Source organism: Scyliorhinus canicula, chromosome 2, assembly GCF_902713615.1.
Source record: "Scyliorhinus canicula chromosome 2, sScyCan1.1, whole genome shotgun sequence".
NCBI classification, from domain to species: domain Eukaryota; kingdom Metazoa; phylum Chordata; class Chondrichthyes; order Carcharhiniformes; family Scyliorhinidae; genus Scyliorhinus; species Scyliorhinus canicula.
Genome location: NC_052147.1, coordinates 182093011 through 182114718, shown reverse-complemented (window position 1 = coordinate 182114718; position 21708 = coordinate 182093011). Strand labels below are relative to the sequence as shown.

General features: G+C 49.5%; 1 protein-coding gene across 2 annotated transcripts in view; it reads right to left on the bottom strand.

Moving 5' to 3' along the window:
• The window catches only part of nemp2 (nuclear envelope integral membrane protein 2), an 87667-nt gene extending 78842 nt beyond the window's left edge, over positions 1-8825 (bottom strand). The window contains exon 1 of one of the 2 annotated variants that reach the window (XM_038789148.1): positions 8641-8825. In XM_038789148.1, coding sequence (XP_038645076.1) covers positions 8641-8737 — 97 coding nt within the window. In that variant the 5' untranslated portion in view covers positions 8738-8825. Of the gene's footprint in view, positions 1-8245; positions 8584-8640 lie in introns of those variants that run through there. The other variant, XM_038789149.1, reaches the window with a different exon arrangement.
• Between the last annotated feature and the right edge of the window lie 12883 nt (positions 8826-21708).

Genomic DNA, 21708 nt, shown 5'->3' with positions numbered 1-21708 from the left:
ATTTCTCCTCATATGACAATCCTTCGCTGCATTCTTTTATGGCAAGTATATCCTTTCTTAGAACAGGAGACCAAAACTGCACACAATACTCCAGGTGTGATCTCAGCAAGGCCATATAAGCTGCAGTAAGAGACCCTTGCTCCTGTACTCAAGTCCTCTTGCAATGAAGGCCAACATACTATTTACCTTCATAATGCTTGTTGTACCTGCATGCTTGCTTTCAGTGACTAGTATACTAGAGCACTCAGGTCCCTTTGTACATTAACATTTCCCAATTTATCGCCATTTAAATAATATGGTCATTCTGTTTCTCCGAAGTGTATAACTTCACATTTACCCACATTATACTGCTTTTGCCACATGTTTGCCCACTCCCTCAACTTGTCCAATCAACTTGTCTTAACATTCTGTTCACCACTCATATTCCCACCAAGGAATTCATGTCTTCAGCAAACTTGGAAATATTACTTTTAGTCCCACATCCAATTCATTGCCGTATACAGTGAATAGCTGGGGCCCCACCAAGGATTTTTGCATGAGTACCCCTAGGCGCTGCCTGCCACTTTGAAAAAGATCTAATTATTCCTACTTTTTCTTCCTGTTTGCGAACCAATTCTCAATCCATGCCAATATATTACCTCCAATCCCATGCACATTATTTTTTCACACCAACCGCTCATCTGAGACTTTATCAAAAGTTTTCTGAAAATCCAAATACACCACAACCACTGGTTCACCCTCATCTATTCTTCTAGTCATGTCCTCAAAAAACTCCAGTAGATTTGTCAAACACCATTTCCCTTTCATAAATCCATGTTGACGTTGCCTAATTCCGTTGATATTTTCCAAGTGTCCTATTGTTGCATCCTTTATGATAGACTCTAACATTTTTCCTGTGCCTGATGTTAGGTTAACCCAGGCATATCCAAAGTACTGCATAGGGGCAGATTTGGCTGGCAAAACCCCTCTGTGCGGCCCCCGACACCAGTTTTCAAAATCCCTGTCAGAGAGCTGAGTTTCAGTGAAAGATCTGACCCGAGCCCCAACGAGTGCAAGTTCAAGTCGGGCCTGGCCCAGGCAGCCAAGGTCAAGTCAGGACGGGGAGGCCAAGGTCGAGTCTGGTCTATCCCGGGAGGCCAATGTTGAGTCGGATGCTAGGAAGGAGAGGCCTTGGCGAGCCTGGGGAACAGATGGTGCCGTGGTGAATATGTGGGTGGGAATGAGTTTTGGTGAGAGTGACTGTGGAAGTAAGCCAAGTGCAATTGTGTGTGGGGGTGGGAACGAGTGTTGTTGCAAAGAACAAAGAACAAATCAGCACAAGAACAGGCCCTTCGGCCCTGCAAGCCTGCACCGGTCATGATACCACTCTTGGCCAAAACCCTCAGCATTTCCTAGTGCTGTATCCCTCTATACCCATCCTTTCCATGTATTGATCAAGATGCCTTTTGAACATAGAACATAGAACAGTACAGTACAGAACAGGCCCTTCGGCCCTCGATGTTGTGCCGAGCAATGATCACCCTACTCAAACCCACGTATCCACCCTATACCCGTAACCCAACAACCCCCCCCTTAACCTTACTTTTTTAGGACACTATGGACAATTTGGGGCAGCGTGGTAGCATGGTGGTTAGCATCAATGCTTCACAGCTCCAGGGTCCCAGGTTCGATTCCCGGCTGGGGCACTGTCTGTGCAGAGTCTGCACGTCCTCCCCGTGTGTGCGTGGGTTTCCTCCGGGTGCTCCGGTTTCCTCCCACAGTCCAAAGATGTGCGGGTTAGGTGGATTGACCAGGCTAAATTGCCCTTAGTGTCCTAAAAAATAATGTTAATGGGGGTTGTTGGGTTACTGGTATAGGGTGGATACGTGGGCTTGAGTAGGGTGATCATTGCTCAGCACAACATTGAGGGCCGAAGGGCCTGTTCTGTGCTGTACTGTTCTAAAAATTTAGCATGACCAATCCACCTAACCCGCACATCTTTGGACTGTGGGAGGAAACCGGAGCACCCGGAGGAAACCCACGCACACACGGGGAGGACGTGCAGACTCCGCACAGACAGTGACCCAGCTGGGAATCGAACCTGGGACCCTGAAGCTGTGAAGCATTTATGCTAACCACCATGCTACCGTGCTGCCCTAACAGGACAGGACAGAACAGGACAGCAAGGTGGCGCAGAGGGTTAGCCCTGTTGCCTCACGGCGCCTAGATCCCAGGTTTGATCGCGGCTCTGGGCAATGTCCGTGTGGAGTTTGCACATTCTCCCCGTATTTGAGTGGGTTTCACCACACAACCCAAAGGTGTGCATGGTAGGTGGATTGACCATGCTACAATTGTCCCTTAATTGGAAAAAATGAATTGGGTACTCTGAATTTATTTTCAAAAATGCCTTTTGAACGCCATCAATGTATCTGCTTCCACATCCTCCCCTGGCAATGCGTTCCAGGCACTCACCACCCTTGTGTGAAATAAACCTGCTTCACACATCTCCTCTAAACTTTGCCCCACGGACCTTAAACCTATGCGCCCTAGTGACTGACCCCTCCACCCTGGGAAAGAGTGCCTGCCCATCCACTCTTTCCATGCCCCTCATAATCTTGGAGACCTCTGTACGGTCACCCTCAAAATCCGTTGTTCTAATGAAAACAGTCCGAATCAATTCGGCCTCTCTGCATATCTGACACCCTCCAGGCCAGACAAAATCCTGGTAAACCTCCTCTGCACCCTCTCCAAAGCCTCCACATCCTTCTGGTAGTATGGCAACCAGAATTGTGCTCAATATTCCAAGTGTAACCTTACCAATGTTCTATACAACTGCAGCATGACTTGCCAGTTTTTATGCTCGATGCCTCGTCCAATGAAGGCAAGCATTCCGTATGCTTTCTTGACTACCTTGTCCACTTGTGTTGCCACTTTCAAAGATCTGTGGATCTGCACGCCCAGATCTCTCTGACTTTCTATGTTCCTATTGTATGTGGGTGGAGTGAGGGAGTGGGTGTGTGTGTGTGGGTAGGTTGAGATCGAGTGTGATTGTGTATGGGTGAGAGCAAGGGTGTGTGTGGTGAGTGGAGGTGGGTGAGTGCGGGTGGGTGGGTGTGAGTGAGTGTGGGGGTGGCTGGATGCAAGTGGCTGAATGTGTGTGTGGTTTCGGGAAACAGAGGTAGGTTTAAGTGATCTCTATTTTGTATGTTGGATATTAAAAATAAGATATAGATTTAAGTGGGTTTAATTCTGTGTTCAATGTCGGAAAGGATATAACTTTAGTTTGATTCATGTTAAACAAAGGTTTTGCATGTATGGGGGAGTTGGTTTCAGTGCAAACTATGTTTCTATTGTGTTGAGAGTTGACAATATGCAATATGAGATTGGGGAAAAAAGATGCTGCTTTTTGAGTTTGATCCAGGCGGTTGGAGTTGGGAAGGCAGCAAACGAACAGTTCTCACTCTGCTGGAAGCTGGAAAGCCATACAATGGAATGATGTGCATGAAAGCAAGCTCCTGAGAAGCTGGAGTTAGTTCTAGATGCTAGTTCCCAGCAAGTTTGAAGTTAAGTAACAAAGAGGAATGGTTGTTGGAACAGGCACTGATCACTGAAGCTAAAGAGAGAGCTAATAGTGACGTTCTGGGTGAAATTGGCCAGAAAAAAGCCAGAGATCAAAACCAATTGTACGTTTGTTATCCATATTTCCAGCCAGTGGAAGCAATAGTATTCTGTTGGGGACTGAGTACCTTAGTTTTTATGTAGAAGTTTGGATGCTGTGACAATTCAAGACAAAGGAAATACTGAAACGAGAGTTGGAAAACCTGGAAGAGAATCCTTGCTAAAATAGTGGAGAGGAAGCCTTGTTTGAAAGGATAGTTAGAAACCTGGAGGTGAGGGGCAGCAAGGTGGCATAGCACTGCTGCCTCACGGCATCGAGGTCCCAGGTTCGATCCCGCTCTGGGTCACTGTCTGTTGGGGGTTTACTACAGGCCTCCCAACAGCCAGTTTGAGATAGAGGAGCAGATAGTTAGACAGATTTTGGAAAGGCGTGTTGTGATGGGAGACTTTAACTTCCCCAATATTAGCTGGGACTCACTTAGTGCTAGGGGCTTGGATGGGTGAGACTTTGTAAGGGGCATTCAGGAGGGCTTCTTAAAACAATATGTAGATAGTCCAACTAGGGAAGTGGCTGTATTGGACCTGGTATTGGGTAATGAGCCCGGCCAGGTGGTAGGAGTTTCAGTCGGGGAACATTTCGGAAACAGTGACCACAATTCAGTAAGTTTTAAAGTGCTGGTGGACAAGGATAAGAGTGGTCCGAGGGTGAATGTGCTAAATTGGGGGAAGGCTAATTATAATAATATTAGGCAGGAACTGAAGAACATAGATTGGGGGCGGATGTTCAAGGGTAGATCAACATCTGACATGTGGGAGGCTTTCAAATGTCAGTTGAAAGGAATTCAGGACCGGCATGTTCCTGTGAGGAAGGAGGATAAATATGGCAAATTTCAGGAACCCTGGATAACGAGAGATATTGTAGGACTCGTCAAAAAGAAAAAGGAGGCATTTGTCAGGACCAGAAGGCTGGGAACAGACGAAGCCTGAGTGGAATATAAGGAAAGTAGGAAGGAACTTAAGTAAGGAGTCAGGAGGGCTAAAAGGGGGTCACGAAAAGTCATTGGCAAATAGGGGTAAGGAAAATCCCAAGGCTTTTTACACGTACATAAAAAGCAAGAGGGTAGCCATGGAAAGGGTTGACCCACTGAAGGAAAGGGGAGGGAATCGATGTGTGAACCAGAGGAAATGGGCGAGATACTAAATGAGTACTTTGCATCAGTATTCACCAAAGGGAAGGAATTGGTGGATGTTGCGTCTGGAGAAGGGCGTATAAGACTGGGTCACATTGAGATCCAAAAAGACAAGGTGTTGAGCGTCTTGAAAAATATTAAGGTGGATAAGTCCCCAGAGCCTGATAGGGTCTACCCCAGAATATTGAAGGAGGGAAGAGAGGAAATTGCTGAGGCCTTGACAGAAATCTTTGGATCCTTACTCTCTTCAGGTGATGTCCCGGAGAGCTGGAGAATAGCCAGTGTTGTTCCTTTGTTCAAGAAGGGTAACAAGGATAATCCACGGAACTATAAGGCGGTGAGCCTTACATCAGTGGTAGGGAAACTACTGGAGAGAATTCTTCGAGAATTCCCATTTGGAAGCAACTGGACGTATTAGCAAGAGGCAGCATGGTTTTGTGAAGGGGAGGTCGTGTCTCACTAACTTGATAGAGTTTTTCGAGGAGGTCACAAAGATGATTGATGCAGGTAGGGCAGTGAACGTTGTCTATATAGACTTCGGTACGGCCTTTGACAAGGTCCCTCATGGTAGACTGGTACAAAAGGTGAAGTCACACAGGATCAGAGATGAGCTGGCAAGATGGATACAGAACTGGCTAGGTCATAGAAGGCAGAGAGTATCAATGGAAGGGTGCTTTTCCGATTGGAGGGCTGTGACTAGTGGCGTTCCTCGGGGATCAGTGCTGGGACCTTTGCTGTATATATAAATGATTTGGAGGAAAATGTAACTGGTCTCATTAGTAAGTTTGCGGACAACATAAAGGTTGGTGGAATTGCGGATGGCAGGATTTAGATCATTTGGAGACTTGGGCGGAGAGATGACAGAAAAATATGAGGCAAGGCATTTTGGAAGGTCTAATACAGGTAGGGAATATACAGTGAATGGTAGAACCCTCAAGAGGATTGACAGTCAGAGAGATCTAGGTGTGCAGGTCCACAGGTCAACGAAAGGGGCAACACAGGTGGAGAAGGTAGTCAAGAAGGCATACAGCATGCTTGCCTTCATTGTCCGGGGCACTGAGTATAAAAATTGGCAAGTCATGTTGCAGCTGTATAGAACCTTAGTTAGGCCACACTTGGGAGTATAGTGTTCAATTCTGGTCGCCACAGTACCAGAAGGAGGTGGAGGCTTTGGAGAGGGTGCAGAAGAGATTTACCAGGATGTTGCCTGGTATGGAGGGAATTTGCTATAATGAGGTTGAATAAACTCGGTTTGTTCTCACTGGAACGTCAGAGGTTGAGGGGCGACTTCATAGAGGTCTACAAAATTATGAGGGGCATAGACAGAGTGGATAGTCAGAGGCATTTTCCCAGGGTCGAGGGGTCAATTACTAGGGGAATAGGTTTAATGTGTGAGGGGCAAGGTTTAGAGGAGATGTACGAGGCAAGTTTTTAAAAAAACCACAGAGGATAGTGCGTGCCTGGAACTCGCTGGCGGAGGGGCTGGTGGAAACAGGGACGATAGTGACATTTAAGGGGCATCTTGACAAATACATGAATAGGATGGGAATAGAGGGATATGGACTCCGAAAGTGCAGAAGGTTTTAGTTCAGATGGGCCTCATGGTCGACGCAGGCTTGGAGGGCCGAAGGGCCTGTTCCTGTGCTGTACTTGTCTTTGTTCTTAGAGTTTGCACATTCTCCCAGTGTTTGCGTCGGTTTCACCCCCACAACCAAAAGATGTGCAGGGTAGGTGGATTGGCCACACTAAATTGCCCCTTCATTGGTAAAATGAATTGGGCACTCTAAATTTATAAAACAAAAAACCAGGAGGTGGATCCTTGATGAAAATAGCCGATGGAAGTAAAAATTACGATCGTTCAAGCCAGGATGTCATTCTGGGATCTTCCTATCCACCAACTGGAATTGTCAAGTGACTGTGTGGGGGGTGAAGTGAGTGGCTGTGTGTGTGCGTTGGGGGGGGGGGGGTGTGAGGAGCGAGTGGTTTTGCGCGTGTGTGTGTGGTGGGGGCGGGGGCAAGTGGCTATGTGTGGCTGAGGGAGCAATTGGCTGAATGGGTGCCTGTGGGTGGGGGGAGCAAGTGGCTGAGTTTGTGTGTGTGGGGGTGAGGGGAGCAAGTGGCTGTGTGCGTTTGTGTGTATGGGGGGGAGCGAGTGGCTGAGCATGTGTGCGTGGGGGTGGGGGAGCGAGTGGCTGTGTGTGTGTGTGTGTGGGTGAGCGAGTGGCCGAGTGAGTGAGTGTGTATGTGTGGTGGGGGGGGGGGGGGGGGGGGGGGGGGGGAGAGCGAGTAGCTGAGTGTGTTGGGGGGTGAGCGAGTGGCCAAGTGAGTGAGTGTGTGTGTGTGTGTGTGTGTGGATGGGGGGAGCGAGTGGCTGAATGGGTGTGTGTGGGTGCGGGGTGTGTGTGGGTGTGGGAAGCGAGTGGCTGAATGGGTGTGTGTGGGTGGGGGGAGCGAGTGGCTGAATGGGTGTGTGGGGGTGGGGAGCGAGTGGCTGAGTGTGTGTGTGGGGAGCAAGTGGTTGAATGGGTGTGTGTGGGTGGGGAGGGAGAGCGAGTGGCTGTGTGTGTGTGTGCAGGGGACAGCGAGTGGCTGAGTGTGTGTGTGGGTCGGGGGAGTGAGTGGCTGTGTGTGGGGGAGCGATTAGTGGAGTGTGTATGTGTGGGGGGAGCGAGTGGCTGTGTGTGGGTGGGTGGGGGGAGTGAGTGGCTGTGTGTGGGTGGGTGCGGGGGAGCGAGTGGCTGCATGCGAGTGTTTGTGTGGGTGGGGGGAGCGAGTAGCTGAGTCTGCATGTGGGTGAGGGGGGGGGGAGAGCAAGTGGCTGCATGTGAGTGTTTATGTGGGTGGGGGGAGCGAGTAGCTGAGTCTGCATGTGGGTGGGGGGGGGAGAGCAAGTGGCTGAATGTGTGGGGGTGGGGGGGGGAGAGCAAGTGGCTGAGTGTGTGTGGGTGGGGGAAGAGTGTGTGGGGGTGGGGGAGAGTAAGTGGCTGAGGTGTGTGTGTGTGTGTGGAGAGAGGGAGTGAGTGACTGACTTACTCCCGATCTCAGGTTTCTCACTCACATACCACCTCATACACACGCACCCACCTCTCACACACTGGTTATTTTTATTACATATTTTCAAAACCTAATAATTTATTAGTATGGTAGTGCTGTACTTTTGCTTAGCAATCGCTGCTTTCCTTAAAACCTCAAACCTTTTTGAAATTCAGTTCACTTGTGTCAAACCTTATATCTTTCTGAAATTTGCTCATCAGCCCCTTGTGAAAAATATGCAAATGTGGCCTGTATATATATAAATACATATCAAAAAGGGTGTAAGTAGAAGTTGACAGATAGGTAGGTGAGCACAAGACACAGTCAGAGGTGGCTGTCAGAATGAAAGGGGTAAAGTCCAGCCAAATTTCCATTCCCTGCAGGTCTCTTACTATTTTCAAAGTTACCCTTTTTTAAATATTTACCTTAAAATCAAGCCTCATGGCGGTCACATAAGCAGATGGTTAAAATATTTCAGGATTACTTTCCTAAAGCAATAACTATTGTTGAAGATCTTATTGTCTTAAAGAGGCCTCCACTTCACCGACTGTCTAAGATGGCTAAGAGCAGCCGTCGCCTGTCTGAACCGGAGGTGGAGTTTGGTGAGGGGACAAACTGCTGTTCTCCTCAGACCCATCTAGCTGGAAACAGTCGGCGCTTAGGGTGTTGGCGAGTGCGGACTGCCCGGCTCCTCCTGCTTTCAGGGTTGAAGAGTTCGGGCACGATTCACCTCCTTGCAACTTTGAACGAATACGTGTTATGACGCACGGGTGCGGCTTTTAATTCGCTGTTTTAAAATGAAGAGGGCCGAGTGAATTACCTGAGGGGGTTCCCGCTGCTCCTCTCACAGGAACCTGCAGCTGAGCCACCGACGCGCAGAGGAAGGCGGCCAGAGCGCCGCTTTGTTGCAGCCACATTTTCACCTCACTTTCCCCGTACGAAGCGCCGGCTTCCGAGTGAACGGGCGGCCAAATTCTCTCACTTCCCGCTCTCTCACTTCATTCACTTTCGTTTTCTCGCCGCTCCCGAGCCGCATGCGCCTGTTTATTTATTGCAGAAACCTGAGCCAGTCCCATTTCCCTTTGCAGAAAGCGCCAATCCTCCCAACTGGCTAGTGCATATTACCCTACCAGTTTTTTTTTGTTTGTGTGTGCTCTTTATATATATTTTTTATTCTGTGTACATAACGGTAAATATACTTTGTTCAAAAACCCAATTAAAACATTTGTAAAAAATCAATTCCTGCCAACTGGTCACGCCAGGGAAATTGTGGTCACATTACTGCTTCATTAGGAGTCTCTTGGAATTCAGGTTGAAACCAGGGGCTTTTAAAATATATTTTCTTTGGACACCTACTTTTCCTAATCATTAAACATATTGAACTGCGGGGGAGATAGTCCGGATAAGAGTCCTCGGCTCGAGATTATGTGATCAAACCTCTAGCAATATGGTGATATAAAGTTGGCAACCCAATGTTCTCTCATCAAGTTGCTGTGACAAATTACTGTTGGTAAGAGGCAATTGGGTTCCAACATGTTCTCTTTGGTCCGTGCAAGCCAGGCATATCTCTCACGGGTGTATTTATTTTATTATCATTTTGATTGGCAAACTGAACCTGGTGGAGTGCCACAGGGAGCAGTTCTGGGGACCTCTCCCATTTACGATCTATAGTAATGACTTGGATGAAGAGACTGACTGAATTGTGGCCAAATCTGCTGGCCATAGGAAGATGGGTAGGAAAGCAAGTTGGAAGGAGCATACAAAAAGTCTGCAAACGGATATGAGCAGGTTAAGTGAGTGGGCACAAATTTGGCAGATTGTGTATAATGTAGAAAATTTGAGGCTGTCCACTCGGCAAGAAGAATAGAAAAGCAGAACATTATTTAGATGGTGGGTTACTGCTACAGTACAGAGGGACCTGGATACATGAATCTTTAAAAAATAGTTTTACTAATTGTTTTTAATAAATACAAAACCATAAAACAAAACAAAAAACCAAACACAGCAGCATCAATCTCCCCCTTAACAGCCGACGGTGACTAGCTCTTTAAAGAACACAATAAAGGCTGCCATCTTTTGTAGAACTCCTCAATTGCACCACTTGCCGTGTAAACTTTCTCAAGATGCGAAAACACCATGAGATCCCCCAGCACATCGAGGCACTGGGTGGTGAAACTAACCTCCGTTCTAACAGAACCTGCCTGATTCTTTGAGGGGGTGGAGGATGTATGTGAGCGCTGTGGGAGGAGCCCCGCAAACCATGTTCACATGTTTTGGTCCTGCCCGAAACTGGAGGGGTATTGGAGGGAGTTTTTTTTTAATGTACTTTATTACAAACATGTATCAAAACAAGTTACAGCGAATAAACACCCCGGGAAACATACTTCCCAGCAATCAACAATACAGTCTGTACAGATTTCCCCCTTTCCCCCCCCCCCTCCCCCACCGTGATGAACAGCCCCTCAAACACGATCACAAACATCCCCCAGCTTTTCTCAACTCTCCCCTGCTGAGCCCCTTAACTCATACTTTATCTTCTCTAACCGTAGGAAGACGTAAAGGTCACCCAACCAAACCGCTACCCCCGGTGATGATGCCGACCGCCACTCCAGCAAATTTGCCGCCGTGCAATCAGAGAGGCGAAGGCCACGACATCGACCTTCCTCCTCTCCATGAGCTCGAGCTTCTCTGAAACCCCAAATATCACCACCAAAGGTCCGCGTCCACCTCCTCCTCCACTCTATCCTGGCTAACACCGCGAACACTCCTGTCCAGAATCTTCCCAATTTTTCACAACCCCAAAACATGTGTGCGTGATTCGCTGGCCCCCACACATGCCTCTCACACTCATCTGCTACCCCCTGAAAGAACCCACTCATACTCACCAAAGTCATATGCACCTTGTGCACCACCTTAAACTGTATGAAGCTCATCATTGCACGAGAAGAGTTCCCGTTTACCCTACACAGTGTCTCACTCCAGACTCCCCAATTGCTCCCTCTTCCCAACACCGCTTCCCATTATTGGAGGGAGGTTTTTTTTATCTATAAACATTTTATTGAGTTATTTATGATTTTATAACAATAACAGAAGAAACAGTGGACATACAAATATAAACAGTGCAAAGGCCATCTTCCTCCCGTACAGGTCCCACCTTTCTTACACACTAATCTAAGCTCAACTAAACCCCAACTGCACCCCCCCCCCCCCCCCCCCCCTCTGCTGATGGTTAATTTTCCCCAAAGATATCGACGAACGGCTGCCACCTCCGGACGAACCCTAACATTGATCCTCTCAGGGCGAACTTGATTTTCTCCAGACAGAGAAAGCCAGCCATGTCCGTAAGCCAGTTCTCTGACTTCGGGGGCTTTGAGTCCCTCCAAGCTAATAGTATCCGTCTCCGGGCTACCAGGGAGGCAAAGGCCAGAACGTCTGCCTCTTTCCCCTCCTGGATTCCTGGATCTTCCGAAACTCCGAAAATCCCCACCTCTGGACTCGGTGCCACCCTTGTTTTTAACACCTTGGACATGACATCTGCAAACCCCTGCCAGAATCCCCTAAGCTTCGGGCATGCCCAGAAAATATGAACATGGTTTGCTGGTCCTCCCGCACACCTTGGCCACCTATCTTCTACCCCAAAGAACCTGCTCGTCCGGGCCACTGTCACGTGAGCCCAGTGAACGACCTTAAACTGTATCAGGCTAAGCCTAGCACGTGTTGTGGACGCGTTGACTCTACTCAACCCATCCGCTGAGAGACCATCCTCTATCTCTCCTCCTAACTCCTCTTCCCATTTGTGTTTCAGCTCCTCGGTCTGCGTCTCCTCTGACCCCATGAGTTCTTTATAAATGTCCGAAACCCTCCCTTCTCCCACCCACATTCTGGAAACCACCCTGTCCTGTATCCCCCTTGGTGGTAGGAACGGGAAGGTTGAGACCTGCCTCCGTAGGAAATTTCCCGCCTGCATGTATCAAAGCTCATTTCGACCCATCAATTCAAATATCTTCTCCAACTCCCTCAGGCTGGGAAAGCTCCCCTCTGTAAACAGATCTCCCATCCTCTCGATCCCTGCTCTTTGCCATCTCCGAAACCCTCCATCCAGCCTCCCCCGGGGCAAACCGATGGTTATTGCAGATTGGAGACCGGACTGGTGCTCCCTCTGCTCTGCTCCCACATGTTTCCTCCACTTACGAGCACCACCAACAGCCCTTCCAGCTTCCCACTAACCATGATGTAATGGCCTCCCACATCCGCAACTGTTCTTCCCACCTCGAATGACACTCGCTTTTGAATCAGGATCGCGACCCCTCTATTCTTAGAGTCCAGCCTCGAGTGAAACACCTGTCCGACCCATCCCTCCCTTAATCTAATCTGATCGGTTACCCTAAGGTGCGTCTCCTGTAACATTGCCACGTCCACTTTCAATCCCCTCAAATACGCGAACATGCGTGCCCTCTTAACTGGTCCATTTAGCCCTCTAACGTTCCATGTGATCAGCCTGGTTGGGGGGGCTTCTCGCCCCCACTCCGCCAATCAGCCATCACCTGTCTTAGGCCAGCCCCAGCTCACGCCCCGTGCATCCGTAGGCCCGCCCTCAGGCAGCCTCCGTCTCCAACCACCCTTTTGTCCCCCAGCAAAAGTCCCTGCCCCATCAGCAGAACAGTTCTTCCCCCCTCCCCCTAATAACAGCACTATGACACTATGCAAACCGCCCCTTTCAACATGCATAACATCTGCTCGTCCCTTACTGCGCTTCCGTGAGCCAGCCTGCCTAGCTAGCTTGGTAGCCCCCGCCCATGGCACCAGACATTTTCCCACCTATTGTTCTCCCCCTTCCCCTCTCGGCCACACATATGCTGAAGAAAACAATCCCAGCTCAGTTGACCGAAAGAAACAAAGAAAAGCAAAAACCCCACCTCGAAAATTCACACCTCCATCCCCCATCAGTATAAATGCAAACTTTAACTCACACAAATATGCGGCTGCCCCAGGATCAATACAGAAGGCATTACACATATAGTCCAAAACAAAAGGTTTTTTAACATGAATGCTGCAGCAAAGTTCAAATAACTCAGTCCAGTCCAAGCCCTTTCCTTCTGGCGAAGTCCATCGCTTCCTCGGGCGACTCAAAGTAGAAATGTTGCTCCTCATAAGTGATCCAAAGACGGGCCAGATACAGCAGTCCAAATTTCACCTTCTTCTTGAAAAGGGTCGACTTTATTTGATTGAACCCTGCTCTTTTCCTGGCTACATCCGCACTCAGATCTTGGTATATACGCAGGATGCTGTTCTCCCACTTACAGCTCAGTGTCTGCCTGGCCCACCGTAAAATACACTCCTTGTCCATGTATCTGTGGAATCTCACCACCATCGCCCTTGGGGGATCCCCTACACGCGGCTTCCTCGCTAGCATTCTGTGAGCCCTGTCCACCCCCAAGGGGCGGGTGAACGTCCCCTACCCTATTAGCTTCTCGAACATGCCCGCTATATATGCCCCTGCGTCCGCTCCTTCGGACCCCTCCGGGAGACCAACAATTCTCAAGTTCTGCTGGCGGGACCTATACTCTAGATCCTCCACCTTCTCCTGGAGCCTTTTCTGCTGGTCTCTCAGCATCCCCACCTCCACCTCCATTGCTTGTTTGGTGTTCCTCATGCTCAGTCAGTGCCTTCTCCACTTTCTGGATTGCCCGATCATGAGCATCCAGTCTATATTCCAGCCGAACGATCGATTCCTTAATTGGGTCCAAGCATTCCTATTTCTGCTTGGCGAAGCCCTCTCGTACGAATTGCATCAACTGCTCCGTCGACCACTGGGTCGCCGAGCCAGGACTCTGGTCCTCCGCCATGCTTTGTATCGCTGCAGCTTCAACCCAGGCCTTCTCTGTTTGCCTATTCCTTCCTTTGCGAGCACTCCTGGTCCGCCTCTCAATGCACTGATGTAGGATTCCTCCTCAAAATTACGTCCACCATCAATTTTCCGAATAAAGTCTGAGAACAAAAATCGGGGAAAAGGTCCAAAGGTCCGACCCAAGCGGGGCCACCAAATGTGCAACCTATTCCTTCATGGCCGCCACCGGAAGTCTGGAGGGAGGTTTTTAAGGTAATCTCGGGGTGGTACATGTGAGTTTGGAGCCAGGGCCTTATAAGCCATTTTCAGAAAGTTGGACCGGCCCGGGCGGACGCGGGGGCAGATGTTTTAGCCTTCACTTTGCTTATTCCCAGGGTCCTGCTGGGGTGGAGGTCAGCTTCTCCGCCCTGTGCCTCGGCTTGGTGGGAGAACCTGCTGGAATTTTTGACGCTCAAGAAGGTGAAGTTTGAGCTGAGGGTGAGGATGGAAGGGTTCTAGAATTGTTTATCTTGCACTTTCAAGAAGTGGATGCCATCGAACATTAAGGGGGAGGGGGGCTATTGGGGGTGTTGAGTACATTGTTTACTTTGTATGGGTTGGCCGTTGATTCTCTTTTGGTCTTTTTTGTTTACTTGTATTTGGAATGTATGGGTGATGTTTGGGTTTGTACATTGAAGCAGATGCCGGTTGGGGGATTGTATTTGTTATTGTTGGTTATCTTTTGTCGTGTATTTGATGAAAATGTGGAAAATTAGGAGAATTAAAAAAAAAACATTTTTTTTAATAAGGCGAAGGCTAAGACAGCCACCCTCACATCCGTCTGCAACTCCGACAGGTCCGATACCCCAAATATGGCCTCTAGGAGACTGGGCTCCAAATCCATCTGTAAAATCTCCGACATGATGCGGAAGAAGGAGACTCAAAAGCTCACCAGCTCAGTACACACCGCGAACATATGCACATGATTTGTCGGGCCCCTCCCACAGTGTTCACAATTGTCTTCTACCACCTCAAACAGCCAACTCAACCTAGCCCTAGTTAAATGTGCCACCTTCAACTCTATCAACCCCAGTCTCACACACAACAAAGTGATGTTCACCCTATGCAAGGCCTCACACCATGCCCCCTCTTCTAATACCACCCCCAACTCCTCCTCCGGCTTGGCCTTAATCCCCACCAGGGATGCAGTATTCTCCACCTTTATCCTCCCGTATATTCCCAAGGTACTCTCCTCTTTCAGCCCCGCGAGCGTCAAAGCCTTTTCCAAAAGTGAGAATGGCGGCGCTACCTGAAACAATGGGAAACCTGTCGTATGAGGAACAGTTGAGGACTCAGGGTCGGTACTCGGAGTTTAGAAGGATGAGGGGGGATCGTATTGAAACTTACAGGATACTGCGAGCCCTGCATAGAGTGGACATGGAGAGGATGTTTCCACTTGTAGGAAAAACTAGAACCAGAGGACACCATCTCAGACTGAAGGAACGATCCTTTAAAACAGAGATGAGGAGGAATTTCTTCAGCCAGAGGGTGGTGAATCTGTGGAACTCTTTGCCGCAGAAGGCTGTGGAGGCCAATTCACTGAGTGTCTTTAAGACAGAGATAGATAGGTTCTTGATTAATAAGGGGATCAGGGGTTATGGGGAGAAGACAGGAGAATGGGGATGAGAAAAATATCAGCCATGATTGAATGGCAGAGCAGACTCGATAGGCCGAGTGGCCCAATTCTGCTCCAATGTCTTATGGTCTTATGGAAAACCTTCCTCACAAAGTCCCTCACCTGCAGATATCTGAAGCTTTCGGCCTGCGAAAACCCACTGATCACTCCAGCCGAAACCAAAAGCGAATGAACTGCAAGAGCTGTAATTGCCTGCATTTACAATTATCAGATAAAGGAAAAGGTGAGGAGGTAGGTGAAGCTGAAGTGGGAGGGGAAGTGGGACGGTAACAGTATACATATATACCAGGACCTTACGCCAGCTGGTGAGCAGACGGTCGGCCTTCATTCGGGCTAAGGCAGTGTTGTCTCCACGCAACCTGCAGTTTGGTGTGGTCTACTCGGCGAAGCTGAAGTTCACACAAAACGGCAGGAACTACAACTTCGAGATGGCGGCAGAGGTGGAGGCATTTGTGAAGGCAGAGGGCCTGGCACTGGACTGAGTTTGGACTTTGACGGTTTTTGTTCTGGTTTTTCCTTTATGTTGGCCTGTCCCTTTATGGCTGTTTATCTTTAATAGTTTTTGATAAGAGGTGTTTGGGCTGGGGAATTTGGGGATGATAGCCAGGATGTGTTGTTATTTGGGTTTGCCGGCTTGTCGTGTTGCAGGGTGTTGGGAGTTTGGAAGGGTTGGGTATGGGGACGGTTTTGTGTTTTTCCGATGTGAGGGAGGGGGCTCTGGCAGGGGCCGCCACACTAGCAAACGCAATGTTGACTGGTGAACGGGTGCGAGTGGGGGAGGGGCCACAGTCATTGGAACCTGTATGGGCAGATTTCAATGGGCCTGGAAGGTGTAAATGATGGGAGCATGCAGACGGTATGGGTGAGGTGTTTTCAAAAGGAAGTGGTTGGGGGGGGGCTCTGGGAAAGGGGGAGGGCTAGGGCTGGGTATCGTTAGCTAGGCGGAGCCTAGGGGGCTGATCATGATGGATAGGAAGGGCAAGGGGGTGAGGGACTCCCAGTAAGAAAGGTGACGTAGAATGTGCAAGGGTTGGGGGGACCGGTGAAGAGACTGCAGGTTTTCTTGCATTTGAAGAGCCTGAAAGCGGACCTGATACTGTTGCACGAGACCCATCTGATCGTGAAGGACTAGACAAGGCTGAGGAAGGGGTGGGTGAGCCATATGTTTCATTTGGGCTTTGACAGCAGGGCCTGGGAGTGGCTATACTGGTGAGAATATGGAGTGAGGCTCCAGGTGGAGAACAGTAAGAAGTCTTACAACACTAGGTTAAAGTCCAATAGGACTGTTCGGAATCACCAGCTTTAGGAGCACAGTTCCTTCATCAGGTGATGAAGGAGCTGTGCTCCAAAAGCTAATGATTCCAAACAAACCAGTTGGACTTTAACCTGGTGTTGTAAGACATGTTGTTGTGCTCACCGAAGAAGGCAGAGTATTCAGTGATTGTGATATTGGACCATGCTCCATACTGGGTGGAACTGGTTTTGGAGAAGGGACCAGCCCACAGGCCGGCGTGGAGGCTAGATGTGGGTTTAATGGCAGACCCAAATTTTTGTACTAAAATGGAGAAGGTGATTGAGGAGGGGGGTTTAACCGAAATTGGGAGGTTTCACCATTAGTCTCTGGCAGGCTTAGAAGGTGGCAGTGAGAGGTGAGGTCATTTCATTCAAGGCAAAGGTGGATAGGGAGGCACGGTAGGAGCATCAGCGGTTGATAGATGAGTGGCCTGCAGGAGCAGGTGAATAAGATGTTTGAAGACTTTTATAGGGATTGTATAAGACGGAGCTTCCGGAGGATACATTAGAGGTGAATGAGTTCCTGGAGCAACTGGAGTTTCCGGAGGTGGGGAGGAAGAAAGGGTGGGACTGGGGGAACCAATGGGGGTGGGAGATGTGCAGGCAGCAATAGGGAAGATGCAGTCGGGTAAGGCACCGGGGCTGGATGGGTTTCTGGTGGAACTTTTTTAAAAATGATACCTTGACACCGCTGATGGTAGAAATGCTTGAGAATGCAAAGGGTAGGGGAGTATTGGCAGAGATGGTGAGCCAGGCATCCGCCTCACCAGTACTTAAAAAGGAGAAGGATCTGGTAGACTGTGGGATGTACATTTCTCTGCTGAATGTGGATGCTAAGATATTGGCATAAGTGTTGGCGTTGAATGTGGCGCTTTCTCTGACAGAAGGAAGGGAGTTGAAGGTGGTGCCGGCATTAGATGTGGAAAAGGCATTTGACAGGGTAGAGTGGAGCTTTCTGTTTACAGTGTTGGAGCAATTTGGAAGTTTGTGGCACGGATGAAATTGCTGTACAAGGATCCAACAGCATGTGTACGATATGAACAAATGATATGAATTCGGGGTACTTTCCACTATTTCAGGGAACGAGGCGGGGTGCCCAATGTCGCCCGTTCTGTTTGCACTGGCGATAGAGCCCTTGGCCATTGTGCTGAGGGGTTCAGATTTATGGAAGGAGATAGTGAGGGGGGTGGTGGAGCATAGGGTGTCTCTGTATGCGGACAATCTGCTATTGTACATCTCGGACCCGCGCTCTTTGGTAAGGGATTTAATGGGATTGCAAAGGAGATTCGGGCGTTTTCATGGTATAAATTGAATTTAGGGAAAAGCAAGTATTGTGGCGTCTTCGCCAGGGATGGTAGTGGCTGGGGTTGCCATTCTGGATGGCACAACCTATTTTAGGTATCTGGATGTGAAGTTTGCATGGGATTAGGCACAGCTTCGTAAACTCAATTTCACGAACTTGCTTGAGAGGGTGAAGGAGGACTTGTTGTGATGCAACAGTCTCCCCTGGTCGTTGGCAGGCCAAGGGCAGGCAGTGAAGATAAACATTCTGTCGCATTTTTTGTTTCCATTTCAATGTCTGCCGGTCTTTTTACTGAAGTCATTTTTAAGGGGGTGGATAGGCTGGTTTTGTCGTTTGTGTGAGCAGGGAAGGTGGTTAGGGTAAGGGAAGCGGTACTCCAAAGGGAGTGTCAGTTGGGGGGGGTTGGCCCAACCGAACTTGCCATATTATTATTGGGCAGCAATGCGGAGAAGGTGGCTGGAGTAAGGAGATGGAGGCCATATGGGTGCGGATGGAGGTGGTTTCCTGTAAGGGGTCGGTGTTGCAGCCGCTGGCAACGGCACTGCTACCGTTTGCCCCAGGGAAGTATTCAAGGAATATTCAGAGAGTATAGTGGTGGTAGCCACACTGAAGATTTGGAGGCAATTCCGGCAGCACTTTAAGTCAAGGGTGATGTCGATACGAGGGAATCATGGGTCTGAGCCAGGCAGGATGGATATGAGGTTCCAGGCATAGAAAGGGAGAGGGGTGAAGGAGCTGAAGAATTTATTTTTAGAGGAGTGGTTCGCCAGTTTGGAGGAGTTTGGGGTGAGGTTTGGGCTCGAACGTGAGGAGGTCTTCAGATACATACAGGTGCGGAACTTGGCGAGAAAGGTCTGTCCAAACTTTCTAGTGGTCCCGGCCTCTTCTCTGCTGGAGGAGGTGCTGTCAATAATGGGGCTGGAGGGAGGGGTCATTTCAGCAATTTATGGTAGGATCATGGAGGAGCATAAGGAGTCCATGGAAGGATGAAGACCAAGTTTTGTGTCAACCTCAATCTTTGAAAATGTCCCTTGCACAACAAGACCTAGATGATTAATATATATCAGGAAAATACCGACCCCAGGGGAACGCCACTGCAAACCTTCCTCCAGCTGAAAAAATATCAGTTACCATTACTCTCTGCTTCATATTATTCAGCTAATTTTGTATCCAAGCAATTAGAAAGACAAATGGAACATTGGCCTTTACTGGAAATGGGATGGAGTATAAACTACAACTGTATTGGGCATTGGTGACACTACGCCAAGAGGAGATTTTATGGAGCCTACATTAGCAGGAAATATAGCATGCAGGTTAATTCCCCCCCCCCCCTGCCCCTGGACCACTTGCAAATCTATCCAGTGCAGCGTGTGGTTGGAGACCACAGTCGGCGAATACTCCAAGTCTACCACCCCCGCCAGCAATGCCATACCCACCACACAAAAGTCAATCCGGGAGCACACCTGGTGCACATGGGAAAAATATGAAAATTCCTTCACCCTCGATATCCCAAACCTCCACGGGTCCACCCCTCCCTTACGCTCCATAAACCCCTTCAGTTTGTTCGCCACTGCCGACACCTTCCTCGACCTCAGGCTCAACTGGTCCAAGTTTGGCTGTACAACCATATTAAAATCCCGTCCCCATGATCAGCCAGTGCAAGTTGTCCAAGTCAGGAATCTTCCCCAGCACCCACCTCATGGAATCCAAATCATCCCAATTTGGGGCAGACCAGGACCACAGGCATCCCCTCCAGCTTCCCATTAACCATCATGAAACTGTCCCCCCTCCCCTGAGCTGACCACAATGTTTCCTATCTCAAATGCCACCCGCTTATTCACCAACACCGCCATCCCCATCGCCTTCATGTCCAGTCCCAAGAGCCAAGAGGAACACCAGCCCCACCCACTCTTTCCTCAACCTCTTCTGATCCCCTATCTTTAAATGCATCTCTTGCAAAAAGTCCATGTCCGCCTTCTGACTCCTCAGGTGCATGAACACGCGTGAGTATTTGACCGGCTCATTCAAGCCCCTCACATTCCACATGACCGGCCTGGTCAGAGGGCTCCCCAAAACCTCCCGCTGATCAATCACATCCTCTTTTGGTCACGCGACTCTCCTGGCCCACCCTCGGATGTCCACCGTCATCACTCCTTTTCCCGCTGCGCCACAGCAGCCACACCCTTGTCAGCATCTCAACCCCTCCCCCAAACAAACAACAACCCCATCCCCCTCCCGACACCTACCTCCTGACACCTCCCCCCTATTACACACTGCACTCCCGTTAACTAGCCCGCCCATCTAGCATGGCAGTCCCATCCAAGGCCTCTAAATCCGTTACGCCCCAATCCCCCCCCCCCCCCGAGGAAAAACAGAAAAGGTGCATTCACCCTTGATATTCCCCCTACAGAGGGACCTACCCTCCAAACCACCCCCCCCCCCCCGTCTTCAAAACCAATAGAACTTTTCAAGGGGAAAGGTTTCCCAAAAACAAAGAAACCTCCTCACAAACACCTCCAAAGTTCAATGTCCTCCTTCCTCTGCCAGTCTATTGTCTCTCAGAAACTCCATCACCTCCTCTGACATACCAAAATAATATTCACGCTTCTGGAAAGTCACCCAGAGACGGGCGGTTCAGCACCCCGAACTTCACCCCCTTCTGGAAGAGACAGCCTTGACCCGATTAAACCCGGCTCTCCTCTTCGCCAGTTCTGCACCCAAGCCCTGATACACGCGTTCCCTTCCCAGGTGCACTTCTCCGTCTGCCTCGCCCACCGAAGAATCTTCTCTTTATCCAGAAAGCAGTGCAACCGCACTGCCATCTCTCTTGGCAACTCACCCGCTTGCGGCCTCCGCATCAGTGCCCCGTGCCTTTGGGCACCCCCACAATCTTCAAATTTTGCCCTCTGGAGCGGTTCTCCAGATCCTCCATCTTCTCATTCGGCCTCTTCTGGGGCTCTGGCATCACTCCCACCTCGGCCACCAACGAGGCCAGCTGCTCCTTGTGCTCCCCCCATTGCATCCTCCAATTTCAGGATCGTCCGGCCCTGGGCTCCAACCTCTTCTCCACTCTCTTAATATTTGCTTTAACCATCTCCACCACATTCACCAGGTCCTTCAAGGCCTCCTTCCTCTGCTGGCTGAACTTAGCATTCAGAAATTCCATCAACTGCTCCGTTGACCACTGGGCAATCAGAACAGCCCTTTACCCTTCACCATCTTATCCTGTGGCGCACCACAAAGATTTTCCTGCTCCATCAACTCCTTCCTTCTCGAACTCCCAGTTCATGGATCCATCCGCCAGCCACATCAGAGGAGTTACACCTTTCCTGGTACTCCCCCACCTCTTTCTGTCCAAATCTCGGTCCCTCAGACGGAGAAAGGACCAAAACATACAACTTTGAGTGGGAGCTACCAAATGTGCGACCGTTCACTCCATGGCCACCACTAGAAATCTCCTTGAAATACATTTACAAGCCATGATTACTTGACATGTTAGCACAGTAGGTTAGCACTGTTGCTTCACAGCGCCAGGGATCCGCGCTCAAGTCCTGGCTTGGGTTACTGTCTGTGCGGAGCCTGTACGTTCTTCCCATGTCTGTGTGGGTTTCCTCCGGGCTCCAGTTTCCTCTCTCAATTTCCGAAAGACGTGCTTGTTAGGTGAATTGGACATTCTGAATTTTCCCTCTGTGTACCCGAACAGGCGCCGGAATGTGCCGACTAGGGGCTTTTCACACTAACTTCATTGCAATGTTAATGTAAGCCTACT